The sequence below is a fragment of the Mytilus trossulus genome, chromosome 10, assembly GCF_036588685.1.
Source record: "Mytilus trossulus isolate FHL-02 chromosome 10, PNRI_Mtr1.1.1.hap1, whole genome shotgun sequence".
Taxonomy (NCBI): domain Eukaryota; kingdom Metazoa; phylum Mollusca; class Bivalvia; order Mytilida; family Mytilidae; genus Mytilus; species Mytilus trossulus.
In genome coordinates this window covers 49,413,591-49,439,451 of record NC_086382.1, presented here as the reverse complement: position 1 = coordinate 49,439,451, position 25,861 = coordinate 49,413,591, and the positions used below count along the sequence as shown (strand labels likewise).

General features: G+C 32.1%; 1 protein-coding gene across 3 annotated transcripts; it reads right to left on the bottom strand.

The window, feature by feature from the left end:
- Window positions 1–3,747: 3,747 nt before the first annotated feature.
- LOC134687553 (uncharacterized) lies at window positions 3,748–9,631 on the bottom strand. Of its 3 annotated transcripts, none has more exons than XM_063547937.1 (2): window positions 9,417–9,631; window positions 3,748–5,310 (listed from the first exon to the last, which is right to left on the bottom strand). In XM_063547937.1, exon 2 carries the CDS (start codon window positions 5,305–5,307, stop codon window positions 3,781–3,783), a length of 1,527 nt encoding a protein of 508 aa, XP_063404007.1. In that variant the 5' UTR covers window positions 5,308–5,310; window positions 9,417–9,631; the 3' UTR covers window positions 3,748–3,780. The 3 variants fall into 3 exon arrangements, with proteins under 3 accessions (XP_063404007.1, XP_063404008.1, XP_063404006.1); XM_063547938.1 differs by lacking the exon at window positions 9,417–9,631 and adding an exon at window positions 8,824–9,401; XM_063547936.1 differs by lacking the exon at window positions 9,417–9,631 and adding an exon at window positions 8,881–9,401.
- Window positions 9,632–25,861: the final 16,230 nt, after the last annotated feature.

Here is a 25,861-nt window from a genome sequence, read left to right as displayed (position 1 = left end):
TGGTCATCAAAAATTGAGTTCTTGTGGTTCTTTGATACGCTGAATCTAACCATGTATTTAAATTTTGGAAAATGGACCATAAAAAGTGAATGTCCAATTTAAAACTTTTCAGCTTTTAGACCCCATTCATTCTGTGTCAGAAACCTATGCAGTGTCAACTTTTTAATCACAATCCAAATTCAGAGCTGTATGAAACTCGAATGTTGTGTCCATATTTGCTCCCCATTTTCAGGGTTCCACTTCTGCGGTCGTGTCAAGCTGTGCCCTGCCAAACATTTTATTATGTTATAGTTTTGAACAAGTTCCAAAAAGAAACTTGGGTGCTTTATATGTTAAATTGTTGTTTGACTCAAACTGCACAGACATCTGAGTTTGATTATTTTGTAAAACATGTATAACAGTTAGGGAAACTGATGAGTTGTTGAAAATAAAATATTTAGATCTAATGTTATCATAATACTATGAACTTTTGTTTTGCAATTTATGGAGAACATAACTGTCAGGTTTATTTTCATTAAAATGTTTTATTAAAGTATGTGTTATGTGTATATATAGGTCCAAGTGCAAAAACCCACATTCTTACATGTATGTTTTTGGAAATTTATAATAAATTTTGAAGATTTTTTATAAACACTTTTTAGCTCACCTAGCTAAGTAAAAGTCCAATTGCCATCAAGTTATGACCATCATTTGTCATAAAGTTTTCACATTTTCATTCTCTGAAACCTCTTGACAGATTTTAAGTAAAAATCGCATGAATGGTCAGTGCAAGGTCCTTAACAAATGACCCTACTTTGTTCTAGTCCAATGAAAAACATGTCCGCTAGAGCAAATCTTAGATTCTGTTTGGCCAATTTTCAAAGATTGTCTCTGAAACTACTAGACAAAATGGTTTGAAACTTTACATAAATCCTTATTTTGTTCTGGTCTGACGAAAAATGGCCACAGCCAGGGTTCAAAGTTTACATAGAAACCCTACGGGAAATCATATTTTTCCAATTTCTCAAGTACAAAGTAGCTGATATATGAACAAATTAAACCATACATATATTTGAATATTATAAAGCTCTTAAGATAGACCAAAAAAGGATTGCCAAAAGGGCTACACATGCAGGGTCATTGTGAGCCTCCGATTTTCAAAAATCTTGAAACTTAAGAGTCATGATCTATGACATGTCCTGAACAAATGGTCTTCGTTTTTCTCTGGTACGGAAGTACTGTAAAGGTGAAAATGTACAACTGGCAAGTGTCATCTGTCCTTTTTTTTTTAATTTTTTTTGGGTGTTTTTACGCCTTTTTTAAGCACCCCTTTTGGACTATTTCGTGGCGGTCAGTTTTTATTGGTGGAGGAAGCCGGAGTGCCTGGAGAAAACCACCGACCTTCGATAGGAAAACTGACAATCTGATCTTGACCTTATTTTCATGGTTCAGTTGTTATTTTTTTGTTGTCTTTTTTCTTTTACTATATGGAATGATTGTAAGGTGTCATCTGACTTTTACCTCATTTTCATGGCTCAGAGATAAAAAAAATTATTATTTTTTAGTTTTAGTCTTTTTGTAATATTTAATTGTATATGCAATAGGTCAACTATATTTGATGCATAGAAATATTTTATGATCTATGTGTCGGTCTCACAGGTTTTATTTGACCTTTACCTCATTTTCACTGTTCATTGCTAGGTGTTTTGGTGTAAAACTATAAGCAATAGGTCAAATATGTCTGTTGTATGGAAGTATAGTAGGCTGTAATTGTCTGCCAAGTATCGTTCATGTGACCTTGACCTCATTTTCATCGTTCATTGTTTAGTTTCCATAGTTCAGTCTGTTTCTTTGAAGCTATTTATAAGCAATAGGTCAACTTACTATATTTAGTGTATAGAATGATTGTAACATGTACACGACATAACAAGAGGCTCTCAAGAGCCTGAATCGCTCACCTTAAATTATTTGCTTAAATCTTTCATCAATGATTATTTTGGCTTTTCAATTTATATAAATATTCTTGAATCTGGTCATATCTTCTTCAAAAGCAAAAAAATGCATTTTACCCCTATGTTCTATTTTAGCCATACAGGCTTTCTTGACGTACAAGGAAATAAAATATAAAATTTATACTTGATACTCTGAAACTCATTCAGCCTAAGTTTGGTGAAATTGATTCAGCAGTTTCAAAGGAGAAGATTTTTTAAAGTAAGCTAACAAGTAAAACAAATTAAGTAAAATGTCTTTAAAGGGCAATAAGTCCTTTAAAGGTCAATTGACAATTTTGGTCATATTGACTTATTTGTAGATCTTACTTTGCTTAACAGTTTTGCTGTTTACAGTTTCTCTTTATCTATAATAATATTCAAGATAATGAGCAAAAACTGCAAAATTTCCTTAAAATTACCTATTAAGTGGCATCAACCCAACAATAGGTTGTTTGATTCCTCTGAACATTTCAGGGCTGATAGATCTTGACCTAATGAACAAATTCACCCAATGTCAGATTTGCTCTTTATGCTTTAGTTTTTGAGATATAAGCCAAAAACTGCATTTTACCCTATGTTCTATTTTTAGCCATGACGGCCATCTTTTTTGAGGAAACAGAAAATAAAACACAAACTTTATTCTAGACACCCTAATGATCATTTACCTTAAGTTTGGTTGAAATTGGTTCAGTAGTTTCAGAGGAGAAGATTTTTTAAAGTTAGCAAATATGATGAACAAATTGTGTAAAATTTTCTTTAAAGGACAATAACTCCTTAAGGGGTCAATTGACAATTTTGGTCAAATTGACTTATTTGTAGATCTTACTTTGCTGAACATTTTTACTGTTTACAGTTTCTCTTTATCTATAATAATATTCAAGATAATGACCAAAAACTGCAAAATTTCCTTAAAATTACCAATTAAGTGGCAGCAACCCAACAATGGGTTTTTTGATTCCTCTGAAAATTTCAGGGCTGATAAATCTTGACCTGATGAACAATTTTACCCCATGTCAGATTTGCTCTAAATGCTTTAGTTTTTGAGATATAAGCCAAAAACTGCATTTTACCCCTATGTTCTATTTTTAGCCATAGCGGCCATGTTTTTTGAAGAAATGGAAAATAAAACACAAATTTTATTCTAGATACCCTAAGGATCGGTTGGAATTGGTTCAGTAGTTTCAGAGAAGAAGATCTTTGAAATAGTTTACGACGATGACGGACAACGGACAACGGACGACGACGGACAACGACGACGGACGCCAAGTAATGGCAAAAGCTCACATTTCCTTTCAGGAAAGGTGAGCTAAAAATGAGAATGGAAATGGGGAATGTGTCAAAGAGACAACAACCCGACCATAGAAAAAACAACAGCAGGTCACCAACAGGTCTTCAATGTAGAGAGAAATTCCCACAGCCGGAGACATCCTTCAGCTGTATTTCTTGATTGGTTTATATGACCTCATTTTCTTGGATCATGTGTGATAGTTATAGTTAAGCTTTATATTTAGGACTTTCAACATAATATCAGTGAAAAGTAAAGCAGGTGAGACGTTTCAGTGTGTACTCTCTTGTTGTACATTTTATGTTTTGTATTTATCTTTTTATTTCACATTTTGTAAAGGTTTGTTGTCTCATACAATGTATTCAAATGTACATGTATGTTATACATTTAAAGTAATTTTGACTTCACAAATATAATTTAACATGAATAACATCATCTTAACATGGGCAAGTACAGGGTCAGTGTACAATAATCTACATGTACCAGTGAAAATAAAAAAAAACAGAGTTTTATTTTTATCTAATTCTACACATCATCATGTCGTACAATCTCTCTTGCAGCAAGATAAACATCAACTCCATGTTCATTACTTGGAATAAGAGGGTCAACCTGACTCAACAAGTTATCCACATCTACAATTACATGATCTGGTTGCATATTCAGCATGTCCAATGAGCCAATATCTTCACCATGTGTTTGAACATCATTAACTTGAGGGTCTATTCCATACTGCTCAATTCCATCAATTAAAATATTTTCACTATTCAGTTCAGCTGAATGAATGTTTTTTTGAATCATGCTGTTCACCCAGATCTTTTGTGGTGACCAACAACGTTCTGTTCTTAACCCATGACTATTATATGCCACTACGAATTGAGAGAGTGCTTCGTTGATACGAGGTATAAACACATAATGTAAACACAGCAGATCCTTTTGATTATCAACATCTAGCAGATCATTTCCTTCTAGATAGTAAAACAATGAATAGAATGTTTGAATTACAGCATAATAAACATCTCTCCAAAGCCTTTCAATTCTGCTATTGTGCACAGATTTTCCTGCTATAAAACTACCACGATCAGAGCCTCGCCTTTCTTCCATATATCTAGCAACTAAAACATTTTCACTTCCTTGATCACCTCTGACTCGAGATGGTAATGAGTACGATTCAACTGCTTTCAAAAACGAGTTCAAAACAGTGACCGCCAAGTTGTTGTTCGAGCATTTTAAGAACACTATTAATCGCGAAAAACCATCAATACCTCCATGTGTTACTAATTTCCAGCGGATCAGCGCATGGTGTCCATCAATATGCCATAGGTCATTAGGCCCTGCAACTGAGTATTTCCTGCGAACTGCAGTTAAGCCCCATCGTATCAAGGTGCTTCCTGGATCAATATCACGCAGAGTTCTCCTTACACGTGACTGTTGCACACTTATACCTTTTGCTTTTAAGTGGCCAATCATCATACTCACACCAGTATGTGGTTGACTGTTAACGATTTCTCGCATCACTGACATCAATTCTGAATCATTTATCATAGTATGTCTAACCAGATTCTTCTCCTCATATTTAAGTCGTCTCCATAGTGTTGTTCTGTGCACTAAGAACATTCTGGCTATTTCACATATCTTAAAACCAATTTTAAACAAATATTCCACTTGGTCGGTGCATATAAAAGCAGGAGGCCTTCCCAGCCTATCAGTCGCTGAAATACATCCTGCTCCATCAACAATGCTCAAGAAACTAGATGGCATAGAAAAATCTATCGTGCTCCAATGTTCTCTCAGGGGCTGAAGACAAGATAATAGGGTTTGAATTTTCTCAATTAAGCTCTGATCAGCTCTATTTATAACTAAATTAAATTCTAAACAATTTAAGCCATCCACTGCACTTTTCAATCTGTTGCGAAAGTATTCTATGTCACAATTTGGAGGGTTATCTGGGATATTTTCACAATATGATAACGTTTCGTCCAAGTCTTGGAAAAAAATTTCAAAAATAGACTCTTCTTGCTCTTCATCATGTTCATGATCTGGGTATGTTGCCATCTTCTGCAAAAAAAAGAAGAATGTCATTAAGCCATCAAACCTATCACATGAGCCAATATTTCACAGCTAATATCCATGGTGTTGCATTTGTAGCTACAGCATGTATAGTATTCTGCAATTTATCAGATTTCTATGTATAAATCAGTGATATTTTACACTCTGAACAGTCAAGGGTATAACTTAAATATTTTCATTTCAGAGAAATAAACATGCATGTGTGAATCTGGATCTAAGCTAGGATTTTGAGGGCTTTAGTCACTTTTGAGCGCTATATGAAAACCCACCAATGTGTAATAGCAAGGGACCAAGGATGTAATTTTTGTAACTTACTAAGCTTCATCTTTGACTTTGTCAGATTTTAAAAACTTTAGGCAGGATTGGCAGTCAGTATTGTATTTAATTTTTGACTGTATTAACCTTTAGGTAGCAGTCTTGTATTACAACTCCAGTTTCGGGTGCATGTCAAAACATGGAGGGGAACAAAATAGTGCATTTTTTTCTGAATTTTTTTCTGAACTCAATTTTTTCTGTTTGATTATACATGTAGGTTTATGCTGAATTGAAACATATATATAGACTTGCATCTTTTGGGGATATCAATCCATGAAAGTGGAAGGATATCATGTTTACTGGAAGTGGTGCGGCCTAGTAAAAATAGCAAACAGAAAGTAGGAAAAAAATGTTTTGACTTCAGGATTGCGTCACTTTTTATTCTTCGTGGCAAGAACCCCCTTTTTTTCGATTAAATCACAATTTCACATTAGTACATACATGATATGAACATGAATTTTTTTTTATATATAGCAAAATTAGGCTAGCATTTTTTATTTTTTTATTTTTTTGTTTTCAAAGATCAGCTGTTTTGCATGTTAGCCTATGGAGCAGTCAATTTCAAGACTGCAACCTTTATTATGAAAGATTCTGACATGGGATGTGGAAACTTAGTTAATTTCTCACACAGTGTGATTACACATGCTTTCGCGAGTTGTCTCCTCTCTTTTTATTCCTAATAGTTTAGTAACACATGTTTGTTATTTGTTGACCAAATATTTAATATTTTACTTTTTATATTAATTAGGCACTTGAGAATTTTTGAAACTTTGCGCAGAAACTGAATACATGGACTGAATAACTCATTTTCTAATTAAAGTAAATCATTTTTGATGAACCATACTAAATCAATAGGAAAAGGCTTTAGTTAGCTTTAAAAGGCATATAATTTAGATACATGTTCTTACAGATTATCATTGATCATCTCAACAAGATTGATTTTCTCGCCTGAGATGATATGGCTAAAATGAGAAAAGCAATCCAGTTGAGATGACCAATTGCAATGATAATTTGTTGATCGCTATTTGTAACTATGACGACATTGTCAGTTTCATTAGGATCCATGTGCCTCATTTAATTTAGTTTCTTGCCATCATTGTTCATATCACTTGTCTTGACTCCTGCTGAGAAAGGAAATCACCAGTCAGCAAGATCAAAGGAAAATTTCCTAAAATAGCGATAATGCTTTTTACATGGGACACTTTGGAATTACTTGCATGACTTGGAAGCTTGCATAGTACTTCATTTCATGCTCTGGTGATTATAAATCATAAAATGTATTCATTGATGCGCACAGTTTGTTTGTTTTTGATTTGTTATGTGTTTATCTTATATATATTATGCATTTTTCTAAGTTCATGGTAATAACTTAAAGAAAAATGCTTATTTTGGCCCCCTTTGAGTCTGAATTCCAAAACCGTTGGGACCATCATCCAAAATTAATCCCAACCTTGTGGTATTGAACCTTCTAAAAAAAAATCATATCTAGATCCACACTTAAACTAAAGTTATCATGGTTATTGTCTAGAAACGTAATGTGTCTAAGGACAACGACGCAGACAACATGGACAACAATTACTTCATCATACCATTATTATGATCCTAAATATATTTTTGTGGTCGCATAATAAAACAAGATTGTGTCTGATGACATGGATCCTCCACTGGCAAAATGGATTGATTGTCATGCTTAAATAGGTGGTGAACAAGTGCAAATTGGAAAAGACATAACTCAGAAACAGTCAAAGTGACACCACCTGAATTTGAACTTAATCTTAGTTTTATGTTACTTAGCATTATTCTAGTCAGTGCTAACAAGTTGGAAACAACAAATTTCCATTCATATAATTAAAGGGCAATTTCTCCTTGAAATAAAAGTGAATCTGGCCGAAATTCGAAATTGTCCTATGACACCGTGTATCATCAGTACACTGGAAATAGGTACTAACCAAGCGGGCATGATCAATTTTGACCTTACAAGGTAACGGAAATCTTTGTTTTGCTTTTTCATTATTCAATGTACATTTCTCAACATTTGAAATTCCTGCTCCCAAATAATTTTTGCATCGATTTTTTCCTATTCATAAAAAAACTTTGATATTCAAATAAGAACAAATAACATGCGCAAATAGTTGTGAAAGTCAACACCCACTTTCAATTTCGATACAGTTGTTGAGACATTTACATGTTTTATCTGAAAGAAACCTATTACAGGGTAACAGTAATGGTTACCAATCATAAAGCTACCTGTGATTACTCATTCTTTGAAACTGTTTGGGTAATAAACGAGTATGAAAATAAAGTTTTTGTGTACGGTGTACAACAACTTAACTATGCACCGTACATAAGGATGTATGTGGTCAGCCAAACACCATACACAAGGCTTCTTCAGGGATAAAATATCGAAAAGATTTCAGTGCCAATTATTGAAACAGCTATACTTATTATACACACACATTGACATTCTATCGGATGAGACGAGGGCCAACTTCTTTTACAAGTATTTGCACATGCTTTTAGTAATCCCTCTTGTTTTGGGAAAATAATGAGACATCTCTAATTAGTCAAGCTACGATCAAATCATTTCTTAAAACAGCAATTATGTTTAGATTGAAGTAGTCACATTGATATTATGTGAACAAAAGAAAGATTTGTCGTTACCGTGTAAGATCAAAATCGCTCACGCCTGCTTGGATAGTACCTATATTCGCTGTAAGATGATACAAGGTGTATGAGAGGCTATGAATATATATAGCTTGCATTATGTGTATAAATATGAACAAAATATGCTGACAAATAAAAGTTCTAGAGAGCTAACAATTCCTGAAGAAAAATATGTTTTGAAATATGCAAAGACATATAGTAATTATTAACTACAGTGGGACGTTGAAAAAAAATCTAATTCGGGGATTCAGAGATGGGAACTAGAACACATTCCAATTTTTCCATAAACGGCCATTGTGGTGCATATTTCGGCACTTTTTTACATTGGTTATTAGATGTACCCCAACTGTTTCCAACAAGTGTTTCCATCTGATGAACCTGCTGTCAACTTCCAGTTCTGGTTTACGGATTTTTTATAAACAAAGCGAGTACTTTGTGGCAAATAAACCAAGATTTTATAGAAAATCCACAGCCTTCAATACAGAGATTTTTGTTATAAAATTTCAAACATAGATTACTCACTTGCTTTTCGAAAATTTGCTTGTGTTTATTAATTGTTTACAAAAAAATATAAGCAACCTGTAAATTCCCAAACATCTGGAGTGGTGCTGAGCCAGTCAAGTGCACCCTAAAAGGTGTACTTAATTTGAGCTCATTTTTTATTTGTTTTAACCATTATTATAACTACAGTAATAAACTTGTTTTGAGGAAATTTCGAGCAATACTCCGATATCTATCAGTTATTAAATTGCCTTATTTGAGGGAACAAGATTAAAAAGAAAAGGCTGTGGATCCATGTTCTAGTCTAAATAATTATGACGTCTGGCAAGGCTATTTTGGTCGCAGGAAGGCGTCCAAGAAAAAAAATCAAAATAGCCTTGCCAGACGTCATAATTATTTGGACTATGGATTTTCTATAAACTTTCCATATGTTTAGTATTGAATCAACACAAGGGTACATAATCCTAACAGTAACACTAACAGTATCAGCCTGCAATGCCGGACTCGCATGAACGCAAGATTTAGTTAGTGGGGCGACGCGTTTTTTTAATTCTTGGTCATGCATTCGTGTTGAGAAAGAAAGGGGGAATGCAAACAGTTATACAAAACGTTACCTTCTCATATATAGATATCAACAGCTAATCAAACCAGGGGAGTTCATAGAGAACGTGCCAACTTCAACATGTGAGTCAAGCAGGGGCTGCCCGACTATATCGACCAATCACAAACGTTGTTGCAAATTTGACCTTGTGACGTCAAACAATTTCCCATAATGCAATTATTGCATATAAATAAAAATTATTGCATATAAATAAAAAAACGACAATTATACCAATTGAATGAAAAATATTGCATTACAATGACAAGTTATACAAATTGAATAAAAAATATTGCATTTGAATGACAAATTATACCATTTGAATGAAAAATTATACCATTAAAATAAAAAATATTGCATATAAATGAAAAATTATACCATTTAAATGAAAAAATATACCATACAAATGAAAAATATTGCATATAAATGAAAAAATATTGCATATAAATGAAAAAATATTGCATATAAATGAAAAAATATACCATACAAATGAAAAAATATTGCATATAAATGAAAAAATATTGCATATAAATGAAAAAATATACCAATTAAATGAAAAATATTGCATTTGAATGAAAAATATCAAATTTTTGCAACCAATACCATGCCATACATGAATGTATAAATGCATTCTTGCTTTAATATAACTTATAGTTTATAAAAAGGAGAACATAGATGAAATTAATTGAATAACAACCCAACTTTAAGAATATCTGCGTGTTGAAACAATCGTTTTTGTAAAGATTGTCAATATATACCAATTCTGTACACTACCACAATATGACGTTCTTGTTTAGATTAACTTTTTAAAAAAATCAACAATATATGGTAGAGCTTTTTCAGTCTTCTGTTCCTGTGACATTACCTGGAAAAAAAAGACCCAAACCTTATATATGTGGTAACTTGAACCCAGCCTACAAATGTAAATGTGGTATTCAATATGTGGACAGACGGGACGAGAAAATTATAAAGGAAATCAAGTGCACCTTTACTACTTCCGAATACCTAAAAAAAATCAATAGTATAACATAATAAGCATGATCAAACGCGCGTTTCGTCTACATAAGACTCATCAGTGACGCTCATATCAAAAGATTTATAAAGTCAAACAAGTACAAAGAAAAAATAATTTCGAAGAATTATCTTTAAATATACGACAGTTGAATCAGACGTCAACATAAAAAGCCATGTTCCATTCCTTCGATACTGTGGAACATCTAGTTTATGATATGTTCCATATGGTGGTGTCATTACAAGAAACCTCAACATCGTCGAAGACCGTGAGGTAAAGAAATTATAAAGATTGGACCTAAATATCATTCTCCATCTATGAAAGATTGGAAACAGTGTCATTAGGTTAATAAAGACGTTTCGTCTGCTAACTGTCAAAATTGGTGTAAACGTGAAAAGTATAATAAAAAGTTCTACAAAGGACTTGAATAAAAGTTTAAAAGATACTATTGATGTTCGTAAGTCTCATTCATGATCAAGTCTGAAATTAATTATAGCCTTTATGAATGCTAACTTCTAGTATACAAAATAAACCTCAAGTACTCGTAAAGCGATGGTTGTTCTGTTCGTTCCTGCAGAAAAGCAGCCAATGCATATAATACAAGTTTTAGACTATTGTTAAAAGAGATGTTCTTTTATCTTAAAACTGCACATATACTGAGGGTAATTAAATCTTACTAAGGTGCTTCTTGTTTGGCATGGGTTTTTTTAAATTTTGCTAAATTTGTAACTAAAATCTACATAGATATCATAGGTATCATAGTAACATACGATAATGATATATTTATCTTTTTATTGGGATAACAACCGCCACAACAAAATTACTGAAATTGTTTAACATTACATCAGAAATTATAATAATTTGGGATATATTAAAATATATCTTAAGGGATAAAAAAAAAGATACAAATAATAAAGTTGTTCTTCTGATTAGTGGTGAAGTATAAAGTAATACCTCCTGCTTCGGGCAAACTCATTAAAAAGATCATACCTGGTCAAAGAGTATTAAATTCTAAATAAACTTCATTCAAAATCGCAACATCCTGTTTAACTTAAATCGCAAGGCCTTTTGAATTAACTACATAAAAAAAATGCTTTGAGATTTCCTTCGCAACTTTTTTTTTTCATCTTGTATTTATTTGTAAATAGTTATCATTTAACAGACCCCATTACACTACCACCTGACAATGGTATCAAGGGGCAAAGAAAAAAGAAGAAAAAAGAAGTATACAAAATGAATCTCTGTCTAATTAATTTTTAACAATAAGAATATTTTAGGTTACATATAAATTGTATTTGATTTATCTCTTCTTCCTCTCTCTGACTTACTCACATACAAAACTAATACTTTCACTCATCTGTGTTGCTAAAATATGTATCATGACTTACTTTTTAATACAATTTATTAAAAGAAATAAATTTTCTCATTTAGTTTATAAATCATTTCTTTTTTCTTATCTAAACATAGATAATATGAAAACAAAACTTAGTTATATATTACATGTAAAGGAGAACAAATTTAATCACAAACTTGGACTTTATAATTTTTCCTTGCAATATGATTTTCAAGAAATTGGTTGGTTTTTGTTTTATTCTTTAACTCAACCATATTCGGTTTTGTTTCATTTAATTTACATTTATAAAAAAATAGTTCTATGTAATTATGATTAGCAGATTCAATAATAAACATTCATGTTTGCAACTAAGAAACACATTCTCTTTGTTGAGATCAAAGTTTACAAAAAAAAAGTTTCACAATATTGGAAAAAGACTGCCACAATTGAACAAAATTTGGACATTCAAATAACAGGTATTCAATGGTTTCTTCTCCAAGTTTACCAAGTGTACATAACTTGGTATCTTTTAATTCGGTATTAGTTGGATTTTTGTAATTTATATAACTTTATCTACTAAGTTTTATATACGAATTTGGCTTTCACATTACACCTGATAATGGTTAAGAAAGTATCACCAGTGTTAGTCCTATCTAAATCTTGATTTTGATAGTTCTCTTTAGAATATTTTTTCCTAGTGTCCGGGATTTTTGATATCAGACCATAATATTAAATAAAATTGTTGGTTTGTACTTGTTCTAGAAATTACTCACGATTAATAAGATCACTAACTCACTACCACATTTCCCCATTGAATGTAATATGGGAAATCATTCAAAGGAGAACGGTTCAAAATAACTTAGAATAAAATGTCACTGACAAAAATCTCAGTAATAGGTTTTACAGCGGAAAAGCAAAGTAAAACATCCTTTCAAATAGAATTTTTAAATCTTTTAGAAATCTCAATCAGTTTTTCTTTCTAAAGATGTAAAACCCTTTCACCCTATACTTCAAAAGGTCTGCCTGTAACAACTGCTACCAGCTACTGCTAGGGTTTGCCAGCAGTCTTTTTATCCAACTTATTTTCAAAAAAATAATATAGAAATGAAGATGTACCATATTAAGTCCACCTTGTCAACAATAAGTGTGTTTCGCTTAACTCCATATTAAATCATAAAATAATGAAGTGAGCTCTGTTAACCTGCAGTGTGATAGGTTTGGTAATGCTGTCAATAAATGGACCAACTTTGAAAGAGCAAGTGATTAAATTACTGTATTTTTTCCCAATAATGTGAGTTTTCGATGTTGCCAGCTCTTTAGAATTGCAGCGACCTCTTTAATTTTCTTAGCAAAATTAATTTCTGTGATACAGCTTTAATCTTAAGAAAATTCAATTCCCAAAAGTATGCGTACAATGCTTAAAAGTTATTCTTTATCATTGATAGTAATTCCCCTCATATTAGTATTCGAAAGACTAATAGGACGCCAGTTACTTATACACTGTCTGTCGTTTCCCTTCTTAGGAATGCAAGTTATTTTACTTTGATACTGAAAATCAGAAAATTTACCCCCTGCATATCCAAAGTGAAGAGATCGAAAGACAAAAGGCCCAATATCTTTCCCAAAACATTTATAAAAATCTATAGAATACCCATCAGAACCAGGTCTTTTACCATTTGTCATAAATTTTAAAGATTCAGCACATACTTTAAAAGCTAAATCCTTCACAAAGATCATTTTGTTCTTCTGTAAGCTTAATGTTATGATTAAAAAATGATGTATCATTGCAATATAGTTTTTGCTTGAGTACAAATTTTTGTAAAAATTTTGTTGTTCCATCAGAATTTTTGATTGCTCTTAAATATGCTGACCTTTATCATCTATCAGTTATGTTACGGTTTTCTTAAAAAAAAATGTTTTTTAACCTCATCATTTGAAGAATGATTTATATTACTTTCAAAATGTAAAATATCATTTTCAAGTTTGAAAGTGACATTTTTTTCCTTTCTGGATTTATTAATGCTTTAATTTATGGACAAGATTTTCTCCAAAATTAAATTGATATCTTATAGTGTGGCTTTATATGTTGTGACGTTACACTATTATTTCAGATAAGGATGATGGTTGTTGCTTATTTGAACGGGTAAATCCGCCGATTTGTTAGCATCTGTTCTAAGTCAAACACGTTATGCTCAGTTGTCGTCGTTTTTTAATGTGGTTTATAAGTGTTTCTCGTTTCTATTTTTTTTTATATCGATTAAAGTTTGAGCAAAGACCATACGCTGTCTTCCGTGGCGTTAAATAATTGCTTAATAGTTTAATATTACAGAAGGTAGAAGACCTGGATGTTTCATACTTTGATCATATATGGCTTTCGTATTGAAGTTTCTGTTTCTGTTTGTCATGGTTCAATTATTTAAATCTCATTTTACAATTTCAGTTCTATATTTTTTGTTATGTTTACAACGATTAATTTGAAAACTTATCTTGTATGTGCGTAGCTTATGTCTTGGCAATTTTTATTTCTATTTTTTATTTGTTCTTTTTCTCATTTACTGTCATCGATTGTACCGCTTAATGACGTAGCTTTGTACTTTTAAATCACGTTAATATGTAAGAGGAGTTTCATGTTAAGTTCTGTATTCCTTTCTTTGTGCCTTTTTGTGTTTCTTTTGTGCATTTGACGTGGCTATGTACTTCTGCATCCTGTCATTGTGGTTTTTTAATCCGACTAAGATAATGCCACAATGTTGACTGCTGTATCCATATTTTTAACATTATACTTATACTGTACGCTTGCTTTTTTTAACATCTTTGTCAATATAATGGAATTTTATACGACTGTCATGCAAGTGAGAGGTCTCGCTAGCTATACAATCAGGTTTAATCCACCTTGTTTTACATAAGAAAATGCCTGTATCAAAAGAGGGACAACATATACCAGTGGGATAGTCAAACGCATTGATCGAAAACAAGCTGACAATGCCTAAAAAAATGTACACACGATACAATATATAAAACTAAAGACTAAGTAACACGAACCCTACCAAAACCTTGGGGTGATCTCAAGTACTCTAGAAGGGTAAGCAAATACTGCTCAACATTTGTAAAGTCAGAATTATGACCGTTTTGTCCATTCGTTTGATGTTTTCGAGCTTTTGATTTTACCATTATTTGGGACCTTCCATTACAAATTTTCCACGGAGTTCAGTTTTATGTTATTTCATTTGTTTTTTTTATTTATTGAATTATTGTAAATACAAATATCTTGTCTTGTATGGTTCGTTAGAATGTTACCTCTTTATAAAAGAACATTGATTAATGTTACGTTTATTTCATACATGCAGTAAAACCTTCATATAACTGACTTTCAAGATAATTAAAAAGGTTACTTCAGTGTATGCAATCTTGTATTAAGATGTTGGATATACGAGTGTCTTGCATCAGTAAGATGCCCATTTTACTTTTAAATACCTCGACCTCATTTCATGGATCAGTGATATAGATGAAAATTAAGTTGCCTATTCTGTATCTCATATATTGTAAGGAATATGACAACTATTTTAAGTGTATGGAGTAATTGTAAGGTGTGCATGTCCGACTGACAGTTTCATCAGACCTTGGCCTTTATTCAATAGCTAATTGAACAATGTAAAGTGTTTGCGGTTTTATTTACTTCTCAAAACCTATAAGCAGTAATGTCACTAGATTTGGGTTATTTATTTATCGTACGGTCTCATGTCTGGCAGTTTATATAACCGTATCCTTATCTTTCATGGTACTTCAATGAATATCGAATGTTTAGGCTGTGTCAGTTTATCAGATACAATATGTATTGGTCAACTAGTTTTGGAATGGTTGTAAGTTGTTAAAGTATGCTTGAAAGGGTTCATCTGACCCTGACTTCATTTTTATGGATCTTTGGTCAATATTTATTTTTAATATCATTGTTTTGTCAGATATTTTAGGTAGTAGGTCAACAAGATTTTGTGTTCTTGGTGACAACAAGACTAAAATGTCTTTCTTGCAGGGTTCATTGGACCTTGCCATCCTCATTATTGTTATTCAATCAGGCTAGACAGTACAGTGTGCACACTCTTATTATGAATCCGTTTGCTCATTTTTAAGGCAGAACATGTTTTAGGCTTGTGATTTACATTTAAAATTAATATTCTACGAACACTGGTCGACCCACAGTGTTTTCCCAAATGCAAAAGAAACCACCTCTAAACACTAGAAACATGTTTGATTGAGTTTTATTTATTCAGCCGTTTTTTTCTTCAGTTTGTATTGCCATGTTGAAACAAAACTGTATTACAGTGGGTCAACCATGTCATTTGGTATTTGAATTAATATTAACTTATAAAATGCTGATTTTTAATTATTTCTTTTTCTTTTGTAGAAATAAGGTCTTTACAAGAGGAGAACACACAACTGAAGGAGCAAGTTATGTGTAAAATATGTATGGATAAGAATGTATCTATTGCTTTCTTACCATGTGGTCATCTTGCGTGCTGTATCGACTGTGCTCCTGCAATGAGGAAATGTCCAATGTGCAGGGTTTCTATTGAAGGAACATATAAAACATATTTGGCATAAATGCAAGGTGTCTTTATAGCATGAATTGTTATATCAATAGAACTTCGATAACGGAAATACCTGCATATCTTGTTGTAATATGATGCAGTAAAAAATATCACATCATCTTTTTTTTATATCAGTTTACATAAACTAAAAACTTAAACATTTGTATCAATCGTTGAGCTACAAATGTACTGTTTTTACATTATATTAAAATTATAGATTATCAAGGTTGAAAGCCCAAATTAGAAACATTTGCCAATATTGAAATTCATTAATTAAGAAATATCCGTTTTTGAACCTAACAGAAATAAGAGCATCTAAAGGGCGCTTTATATTTTATGCAGTAGAGGTCTTCATATTATTCTCTGTCACATACACAACAGTTTGAAATGTATAATTTCTGATATAAACATTTTATATTATGAAATGACAGTAAAACATGTAAAATAATATATGATAATGTAGTAACGTGAATGTACAGCTTGCTAAAAACAAACTGAAATAAGGAGGTTCTCTTACTTGCAATTTTTCTGATAGACCATGTTACATCTATGATACTCTGGGTTAAAAGCACTAATCTATAATGACTACACTGTAAAACAATTAACATTTTCAAATTACAATGTATATCTAGTGTTTAAATCAGAAGTTCATCTAGGTATCCTTAACATTGTGGGTCATTTGATTTATTACAAAAACACAGGAAAGTATATATGTATGTTCTAATTCACTTGTTCAAACGAACATAAAGTATTTATGACGTGCACATCGCTTCTTAATTTATAAAACCTTCTTCAAACCCAAACTGTATACTATATCATTTTGTAATAAAATAAAGAAACACATTTCTGAGTTTGTCCAGCACGGTGACCATGTCCATTTTATTAAACATGTATTTGTACAAACTAAATTATCATTAATTTGCATTTTCTACCAAAACATTGGATTCACTAAATGCAAATACGTAACGTCCAGTAAATAAAAAAAATCATGGTACACTGGCCTTACAGAATATGTAAAAAATAAACAAACATCATAATTAGTACACAATCATCCAAATGATCTCTGAACTACATAACAATTCTTCACTCCTGTAAATATGTCTACACTGTAGTAGTAATCAACGTAGTGGTCACCGCCTAAACCTGATAACTGAAAACGTGCTCCTTTACTTAATATATACTTCCCGCGAAATCCAAACCGGTTCTTACAATAGGGACTACGCGTCTATAAATAACTACGAGTAGAGCACATAAATATATATACGATTCTAGTGCTTATTTATAAATCCTGATCTATAAGAAATTGCCATAATGAACATGTATTTCCAGTTACAGCAAATGAGTTAAATGAAATACAGAAAATTTCTAAACTTGTCTGAACAAATTCTATGGAACTAATAATGCTTTAAAACAAAATCATTGGATATATAAAAGTGTTAACTCTTTTGAGTGGTATGCTTTTTCAAATTTGAAATGCTAAACAGATATACTGTGCACTTTATTGAGATAAAATTACATTAGATATAGTAAAATTAAAAAGTTTGTCATCTAGAATGTTGGACTTATTATAAAATCTTGCGTTTTTTTGGCAACAAGATTCCCTTGAAACTCCCCGTAAAGAATGAGATCACCTTAAATAATCATGTATGATTTGAACATGTTATGTATCATTTTTCTTTGGATTGCAAGTTATTCCTTTAATTTTCAGGAGAGTACTATGTATCTACAAATTTGTTGGGTTTGTTTTGGCGAAAATAAAGTTTACTCATGTTATTTGCTCTGTTTATTTCTTTTTTTTTTATAAATTTCCTCGATTAGCAGTGTTTCATAATTTGTATTTTTTTACCACTAGGGAGTACTAGTGTAGTGAAGAGTTGTTGAATTGGAAAACAGTTGCAGTAAATATACAAATTGGTTATAATTGTATTAAAAATTGTCTTAAAATTTATTTGATATAGAAGTAATTATTGTGTATTAAATACAAGTGAAGATGTCGACAATTTACATCAATACTGCGACAAAAGAATAGGTAATGGGAACTAGAGACATAGGGGAGGTCAGAGCCAATTTAATTATGAAAGCAAGAAAAATTAAAGTTACCTTGACATTAGAAGATCTAAAGATGATAGAAGGTGTACCAAACACGATTTGGGACCCATTGATAAGGAAAGGCACAGTTGAAGGTAGTCCAGAGGAAGAAACTCAGGAAAAGCAACCAACAGCACAAGACGACACTTCTACAATATTAGAACAGTATAAGACAAAGTTGTTAATTGCAGAACAAGACAAAGTTCATTCAAAAAGGGAATATATGAAAGAAGTTGAAGATTTAAGAGTAACATTTGAGAAGCAAAAAGTAAAATCACAAAAATACTGAACTTAGAGGTAAATCAATTCGGAAAGTCCATATTGAGAAGCAACTGAGGTGTAAGTAAGCAGAGATAGAGGAATACCTTGCTGTACTCCAACAAACAAAAGATAGTTTTCAAAAAGAAGTGGAGAAGGATCAGCTGGAAAGGAAAAAAAGGCAAAAAGAATTGAGTTTTGAAAATACACAAATTAAACAGAAAATGAGTGAGCTGCAACATCAGAATGAGAGCACAATGGCAGAAAAGGAAGGTGATTTTTCAGGATGAATGGAGAGCATGCAACGGGAACGTCAAACATTAAGGGGTAAAATCATGGAACATGCTCAAAAGATGGATAAAGAAAGAGAAAGGAGTAAGGAGCAATATAAGCAGATGAAGCAAAGGGATGCAGAATATGGCAGGAAATTAACTGCATTAGTCCAAAAATCTCAAATAGGTCAATTATCTCCCCTTAGAGAATTGAAACCAGAGGTATTCGGAAAAAAACAGGTTACAATTAGTGACAGCAGTGCTGTTCGTTGTAACTTGACAGACTTCGATAGTGGCTAAAAGGAAGATAAAAAGAATGGTATTGATAATCCTCAATTACGTAAGGTTCAACTGTATCCAAGTTATCGAAATCAAGAATCCAATACTCTTGTGTTAGGTATTTCAATTAATGATGTAATTGCAAATGCGGTAATTGATACAGCTGCCCAGGTCACACTTATGAGTGAAGAATTTGCAAAGAAACTTAAGCCTCCGGTACTATTTAAAGGCTCGTTAATGTTGAAAGGTGCTGAAAAAGACAATAGCATTACAGCAAGGTACACATAATGTGTTACAGTTAAGGTAGGAAAGACTGATACCAAGTGAAAATTATAGTAGCTAAAATCAATGATCAAGTTATACTAGGGTTAGATTTTCTTAAACATCTTGATGCCGTGATAGATTTGACTGACTTATCAATAACAATTAGAGGTGAAAACCAATTTATTAATGGAGTTAAATCAGAAAAGAGTAGTTTCAAAATTTGCCGCATAACGTTGGAAGACACTTATTGTTCCACCTAATTCAACTGTCAGACTACCAGTTAAATTGGCAGAAGAATTTGAAAATGCAGTGGCTATTCAACCAAGTAAATCTTTGAATGGGCTGATTATGCCAAATATTTTGACCAAAGCTGATTCAAGAGTACATATTGTCCTTAACAATTTGACAGATAAGACCATAAGTCTGAAAAAAAAATCGCTTCGTTGGTACAGCAATGGAAATATGTGAAGCGATAGATGATTATGAGGACAGAGCATCAGAAAGGTCCGTTTACACAGTGGAGAGGGAACTAAGAGACTTAAAAAAATGAATGGGATAAAATGGATTCCAATTTTCCTGTACAATTAAAAACTTTACTAGATTCGTCAAAGGAAAATTTGGATTTAAGCGAAAATCTGAGATTGGCGTCACTATTGCTGGACTTTAAAGATACCTTTTCAAAACATGATCTCGACATTGGATATTATACCAAGGTTAAGCATAGGATCGACACTGGAAACTCAGCACCTGTAAGAGAAAGAATTCGACGAACACCACTTAGGTTAGAGGAAGAATAAGAAAAACAACTCAAAGATTTATTAAATAGAGTAGGCATACAGACATCATAATCAGAATGAAGTGCAGCCCCAGTACTAGTTCGTAAGAAAGATGGGAAGATAAGGTACTGTATTGATTACAGAAAATTGAACTCTATTACTCGAAAAGACGCATTTCCGATTCCAAGAATAGAGACCTGTATCGAAAGTTTGAGAGGTAGTAAATGTATGTCCTGATTAGACATGGCATCAGGATATCATAAGACTGAGATACATGTACATGAGGACGATATGCACAAGACAGCATTCATAACTAAATATGGACTGTTCGAACACATAAGACTCAGTTTTGGATTATGTAATAGTCCTGCATTCTTTCAGCGGATGCTAGAGTTAATTTTAACAGGTTTGACATGGAAAATATGCCTAGCATACATTGATCATGTTATTGTTCTGGGTAGATTTTGAAGATCACCTTGTAAATTTAAGAACTGTACTAGAAAGATTCAGGGAAAATAATTTAAAACTAAAACGACAAAAATGCAAATTTTTCCAAAACGAAGTAAACAGGTAAACTGGTAAATGAGAAAAGAAAAGCTGTTAATCCCTCTAGTAGAGAAGTTATATTGAATTGGCCAGTTCCTCTGACGAAGAAAACTGTTTAATCTTTCCTTGGGTTTACCAACTATCATAGGGAGCATATTAAAAGATTTGTCACCCTTGCTGAGCCTTTGTATGCTCTGACAAAGAAGAAAGTAATTTTTCAATGGGAAGAGCAACACCAGATAGCTTTTGAATCATTACAACAGGCACTTGTCAACTCAGTTACATTAGCATATCCAGATCCAAAGGAAAAGTCCATTTTAGATACTAATGCCTCCCACACCACCGTTGGAGCAGAATTATTACAAGTAATTGGTGGAAAAGAGTATGTAATATGTTATGCAAGTAGGGTATTGGCACCAGCCCAAAGGAAATGTTGTACCACTCGAAAAGAACTGCTAGCGATTGTAGTATTTACCAGACAATTCAGGAATTATTTATTAGGCCAACAATTCATCATAAGGACAGATCATAACAGTTTGACATGGCTTCTAACGTTTAAAATGATCGAAGGACAACTAACCAGATGGTTAGAGAAATTGTCTCAATATGACATGGTCATACAACATAGAGCCGGGAAATTACACACCAATGCAGATGGGCTATCAAGGAGACCAGATGATAAAATTCAGTTTTTTTAAAAACAAAATGAACGGTTTCAACGGGGAAAAAAACTTTATTATATTGTTTAATTGGTCACACCAAAGATTCAATTTCAAATTTATAATTATATACTGGAATGTACTCGTTATAGGTTCAAGATGTCTTCATTTTTTAATAAATCCCATAGACTTGGGTTACGCCTTTTGTGTCTTCTCCTAAAGTACTGCTGATTTTATTTATCTAATAGCACAGTGTCATTGAGTTGAATCATTTTGACAGACATAATTTTTTTCTCTGATTAATTCCGCTTTTAGATAAAAAAAAAAACAGATTTTAAAGTAAAATTTCAATTAATAACATTCACAATTCAGTACCAGATCTTTCACGATCCAATCGCAATTCTTGACCACCATTAAATATTCCTTCACGATATTTTCTCTCGATAAACCGAATGACACCCGTGATCTGTAACCGAATAGTGATTGGAAGAAACTGAGCCATGTAAAATTTTGAGAGTTTAAGGGAGGAATATCAAACTTCTTTTTAATACTTCAAAGGTGGGGAAAAGGGGGTAATGTTTTCAAAATATTTAGCAATTCTGTATACAATAACACACTATTTTTGACGTGGTGATGCATAATCGATAGACAACCTACTGTGCGCTGCCTATATAATAAAAAATTGTAATATTTTGACACAGAGAAAATATTTTCGCTCTGGTTCATTTCTTCTGTTTCCAAATTCTAACTGTCAACCAGATCTTGACTTCGAGAAGAGTATATTAATCTGAAGCTGAAATGGAGTGAAGGTAACATAAATGTCAATGAGACCATATGATAATAATATTTTTGTATTTTCTTTTGTATTTGAAAGAGAGTTGATTTTATTTTGTCTCATCAAGGTTGGAACTTGAAATAAAGAAATAAAAAAAGTATTTCTAATGTTTCCTTCCATCCACTTGACTGTTTGAAATTAAGAATCTCGTCCCCTGAAAACAAATGAAAATTAATAAATCGTACTTGGGATTGGAAAATTTAGGATTTTTATGCCTACAATATTCTTAATTTGAAAATGGAATTTGATAAGTATATTAATAAGCATATGATAAACAATCCCACAAGGGCAAAGTGAATTATTATCAAAGTTTTCAATGAACCTAGAATTATTAGAAAGATCCGAGCAGGTATTGAGTACGGGTTTGAAGCATAAATTTTATACCTAACAAAAACGCGAACCTGCTAGAGCGCATGGCAATTGGTTTAATTATATTAGTTAATTACATTGAAACTATGGATTCATACCATTACACTCATGTACTTATATAAATTATTGTTTTCTCAATTTTTGAACTGTTCTTTGTTTTAAAATAATCGTATTGTATATACAAAGAATGTATATTAATGATGAACATCGTCCTCCGCTGTGGTGTATAACCGTAGGACATGCATTAGATGGGAAAGAAGGAAGGGGGTCTTAATTAGGATTGTAATTTAAAAACTTGACATATGGGCGTTTTTCAATAAAAAACGTACTTTCTTGTCCTAGCCACTTTAAAAAAAATGTGTTTGATCTTTGCAAGTAATTTTTTGTGCAGTCAGTACATTGAATTAGATTTAACATTTTTCAGCAAAGAAACAGTTTATTTTTTAGAGAGATTGATAAGATATTGATTCCTGAATGGTCCAAAACAACAAAAACGGCATGTCCTTAGACCGCCTGTTCAACATTCACACTCAAAAATATCGTTAAAAAGTGTAGAAATAAATATTATTTTTATTTAATTTAAGTTCTTTAATTATTCAAAAGTATGTTTAGAGCCAATATATTTTAATAAACAGCTTTTAACATGAGATTTTAGTTTCAGAAGGTGTGTCCCTAACATAATGTCCACTACGAAACGAAGTCATTATAATTTGCTTATAAACAGTTTTATAAAATCAGTGTAATTTTTGTTTGCAGGAAATATAAACATTAGGGTATTACAAAAGAAGTGATGCTTTGATAACGGCAATTAAATTGTTGATAAGAAAAATTGAGCACATTAAATGAACCTGAGTGATACCGTATTTTTGTAAATGTCAACTACGAAACGGGTCAAATCTCCTTCAGTATCCGGTTTAAAATTATGAAAAAAATATCAGTGTACAGCTTGAAAAATGATTTGATGAATACAATCAGTCTTGTAACTATTGCAATATAGGCATTGTGGGGAAAAAAAATAAAACATGCGAATACGTCCCTTACGAAACGGTCCCCTACGAAACAAGTATGGGAGAAAAACGTTGCGTAGTGGACACTTCCACTACCATGCAGTCTTTTTTTAATCTGTTTTCAATAATATTCGTGCAAAACAAGTAACAAGGGTTAGTTTCATGTAATTTTTATTATGGTTTTATTAACATATAATAGGGTTGATGTCAACTACGAAACTTTTGGTCCACTACGAAACTGTTTTGTCACCCACGAAACGCATCAAAATGTTCTAGTATATAAAGTAAACAAACTGGAATGTCTATTGGAAACATTTGAAATTGCAAAATTTTGTGTGTTTAGAAGAAGTTTCGTAGGAGACAAAGGTGATCAAAAGTCCCCTACGAAACAGTAAACAAATTATGAAAATAATATCATTTTAAAGGGTATTTAAGATTGCACTTTTTGTTTACAAACAGGTCTATCATAGAGGTATTCAAAATAACTCTTGAAATTAAATTTTAGACAAGTTGATTTTCGATTTTTTTAGGTCTGAAAGGAACGCTTTTATTGAAAAACGCCCATATATGTATTTATTGTTATCTTCATGATAAAGTCCGTGTGAAACATGAGTGATAAATGCTGTAGAACTATTAAATAAACTTTTATAAAAAAAAAAATGCTGAGTATGTAGTACACAGTTAGGTGCATCATAGATGGTATTACATCTATGGGTTCATGCACCGTGGCACGATCGACGTACGGACCCCCTCGCTATATAACAGTGCTGTGCTAGTCAATCACTTGTTTTTAAGGTCAAATATTTAGACTCTAGGAAGTAAGATGCTGCTTTTAGTTGAAGGAAAATTATTAATAAGTGAAATGTACTGAGAAATACGATTATTTCAGGAATTTAAAGTTTCAATTACTTATGATTGGGACAAAATAACATAAATATGTCTATTCTTACCATCCAATGAAACTTATTTTTCTTTAATAAAATGTAATGTTGTTGATTTTAACAAATTGTCGACAGGTTTAATCACTACGATTTGACTTACGACTGCCTGTAAGCAATCGTAAGTTTACGATTAAACTTGCGATAAAATTCGACTTAAGGTGCATTCACACGATACGATTGTTTATGAAACGGTCAAAAACTTACGATTGGACGTCCGACCGACGTACGATCTAAGATTGTCGTACGATTCTTTGTGAAACGATGGCCTGCTCCACGTTAGCACCCACCGTGTTGCTCCTGTTAGTACAAACTCGGTGATAAGTCTTATTCGGTGGGGTACATTAATGTAATACACCCGTCGTGTTGCTCATGTTATAACAAATCCGCTAAATATTATAATTCGGTAGGACACATTCATGAAAGGGAAGGGGGTTATAGTTACGGAATAAGGAACATATCCGCTATCATCTGTGAAATGGACAATCCATAACGGTCAACCAACTCGTTATGACGTCCGTAAAATTTACGAAAAGTTGATTTCAATTTCATTATTTGGAACGCATTGGGGATTTATTTATTGGAAACAAATCATTTTTTAAATAACATTGATTTAACAGTTTCGTCTGTTCAACAAATTTAGCATTTTCCTAAAATTATTATAATTGGATTTTGTTTGCTTTGCAACATGCTCTTAATCACCCGAAAATAAAACAATTGTCAATAAATCTAACATTAGCTATCATGGATTTTCCATCACCAATAAATTATTAACAATGAAAATAACAAACGACCACCACTGATGAGGTTCCTTATCGTGGACATGCACAATATAGGATCAAGATGAAGCGCAATTAAACTCTGAAAAACGTGAAAGCAAAAGACAAGAAAACATAAAAGACAAAAAAATACCAATATCCAAAACAACTGTGTTAAAAATAAATGTACCAAGTCAAGATTTAACGACAGTTGTTTTTCAATTCATTTGATGTGTATAAGCTTTTGATCTTGCCATTTGATAAGTGACTTTACGAACTAAATTTTCCTTGGACATAGGTATTTTTATAAATGTATTTTTTGTTCGTGACTACCCAATATGAAATTTTGGATAAAATTAAACACAACGATACAATTCAAGTTATTTCAAATATCTTGAAAACCAGAATAGAAAACTAATATCAAACCGGATTTTCAGCAATACATGTTTTGAAAAATATATGATATAACCGAAAACATCAA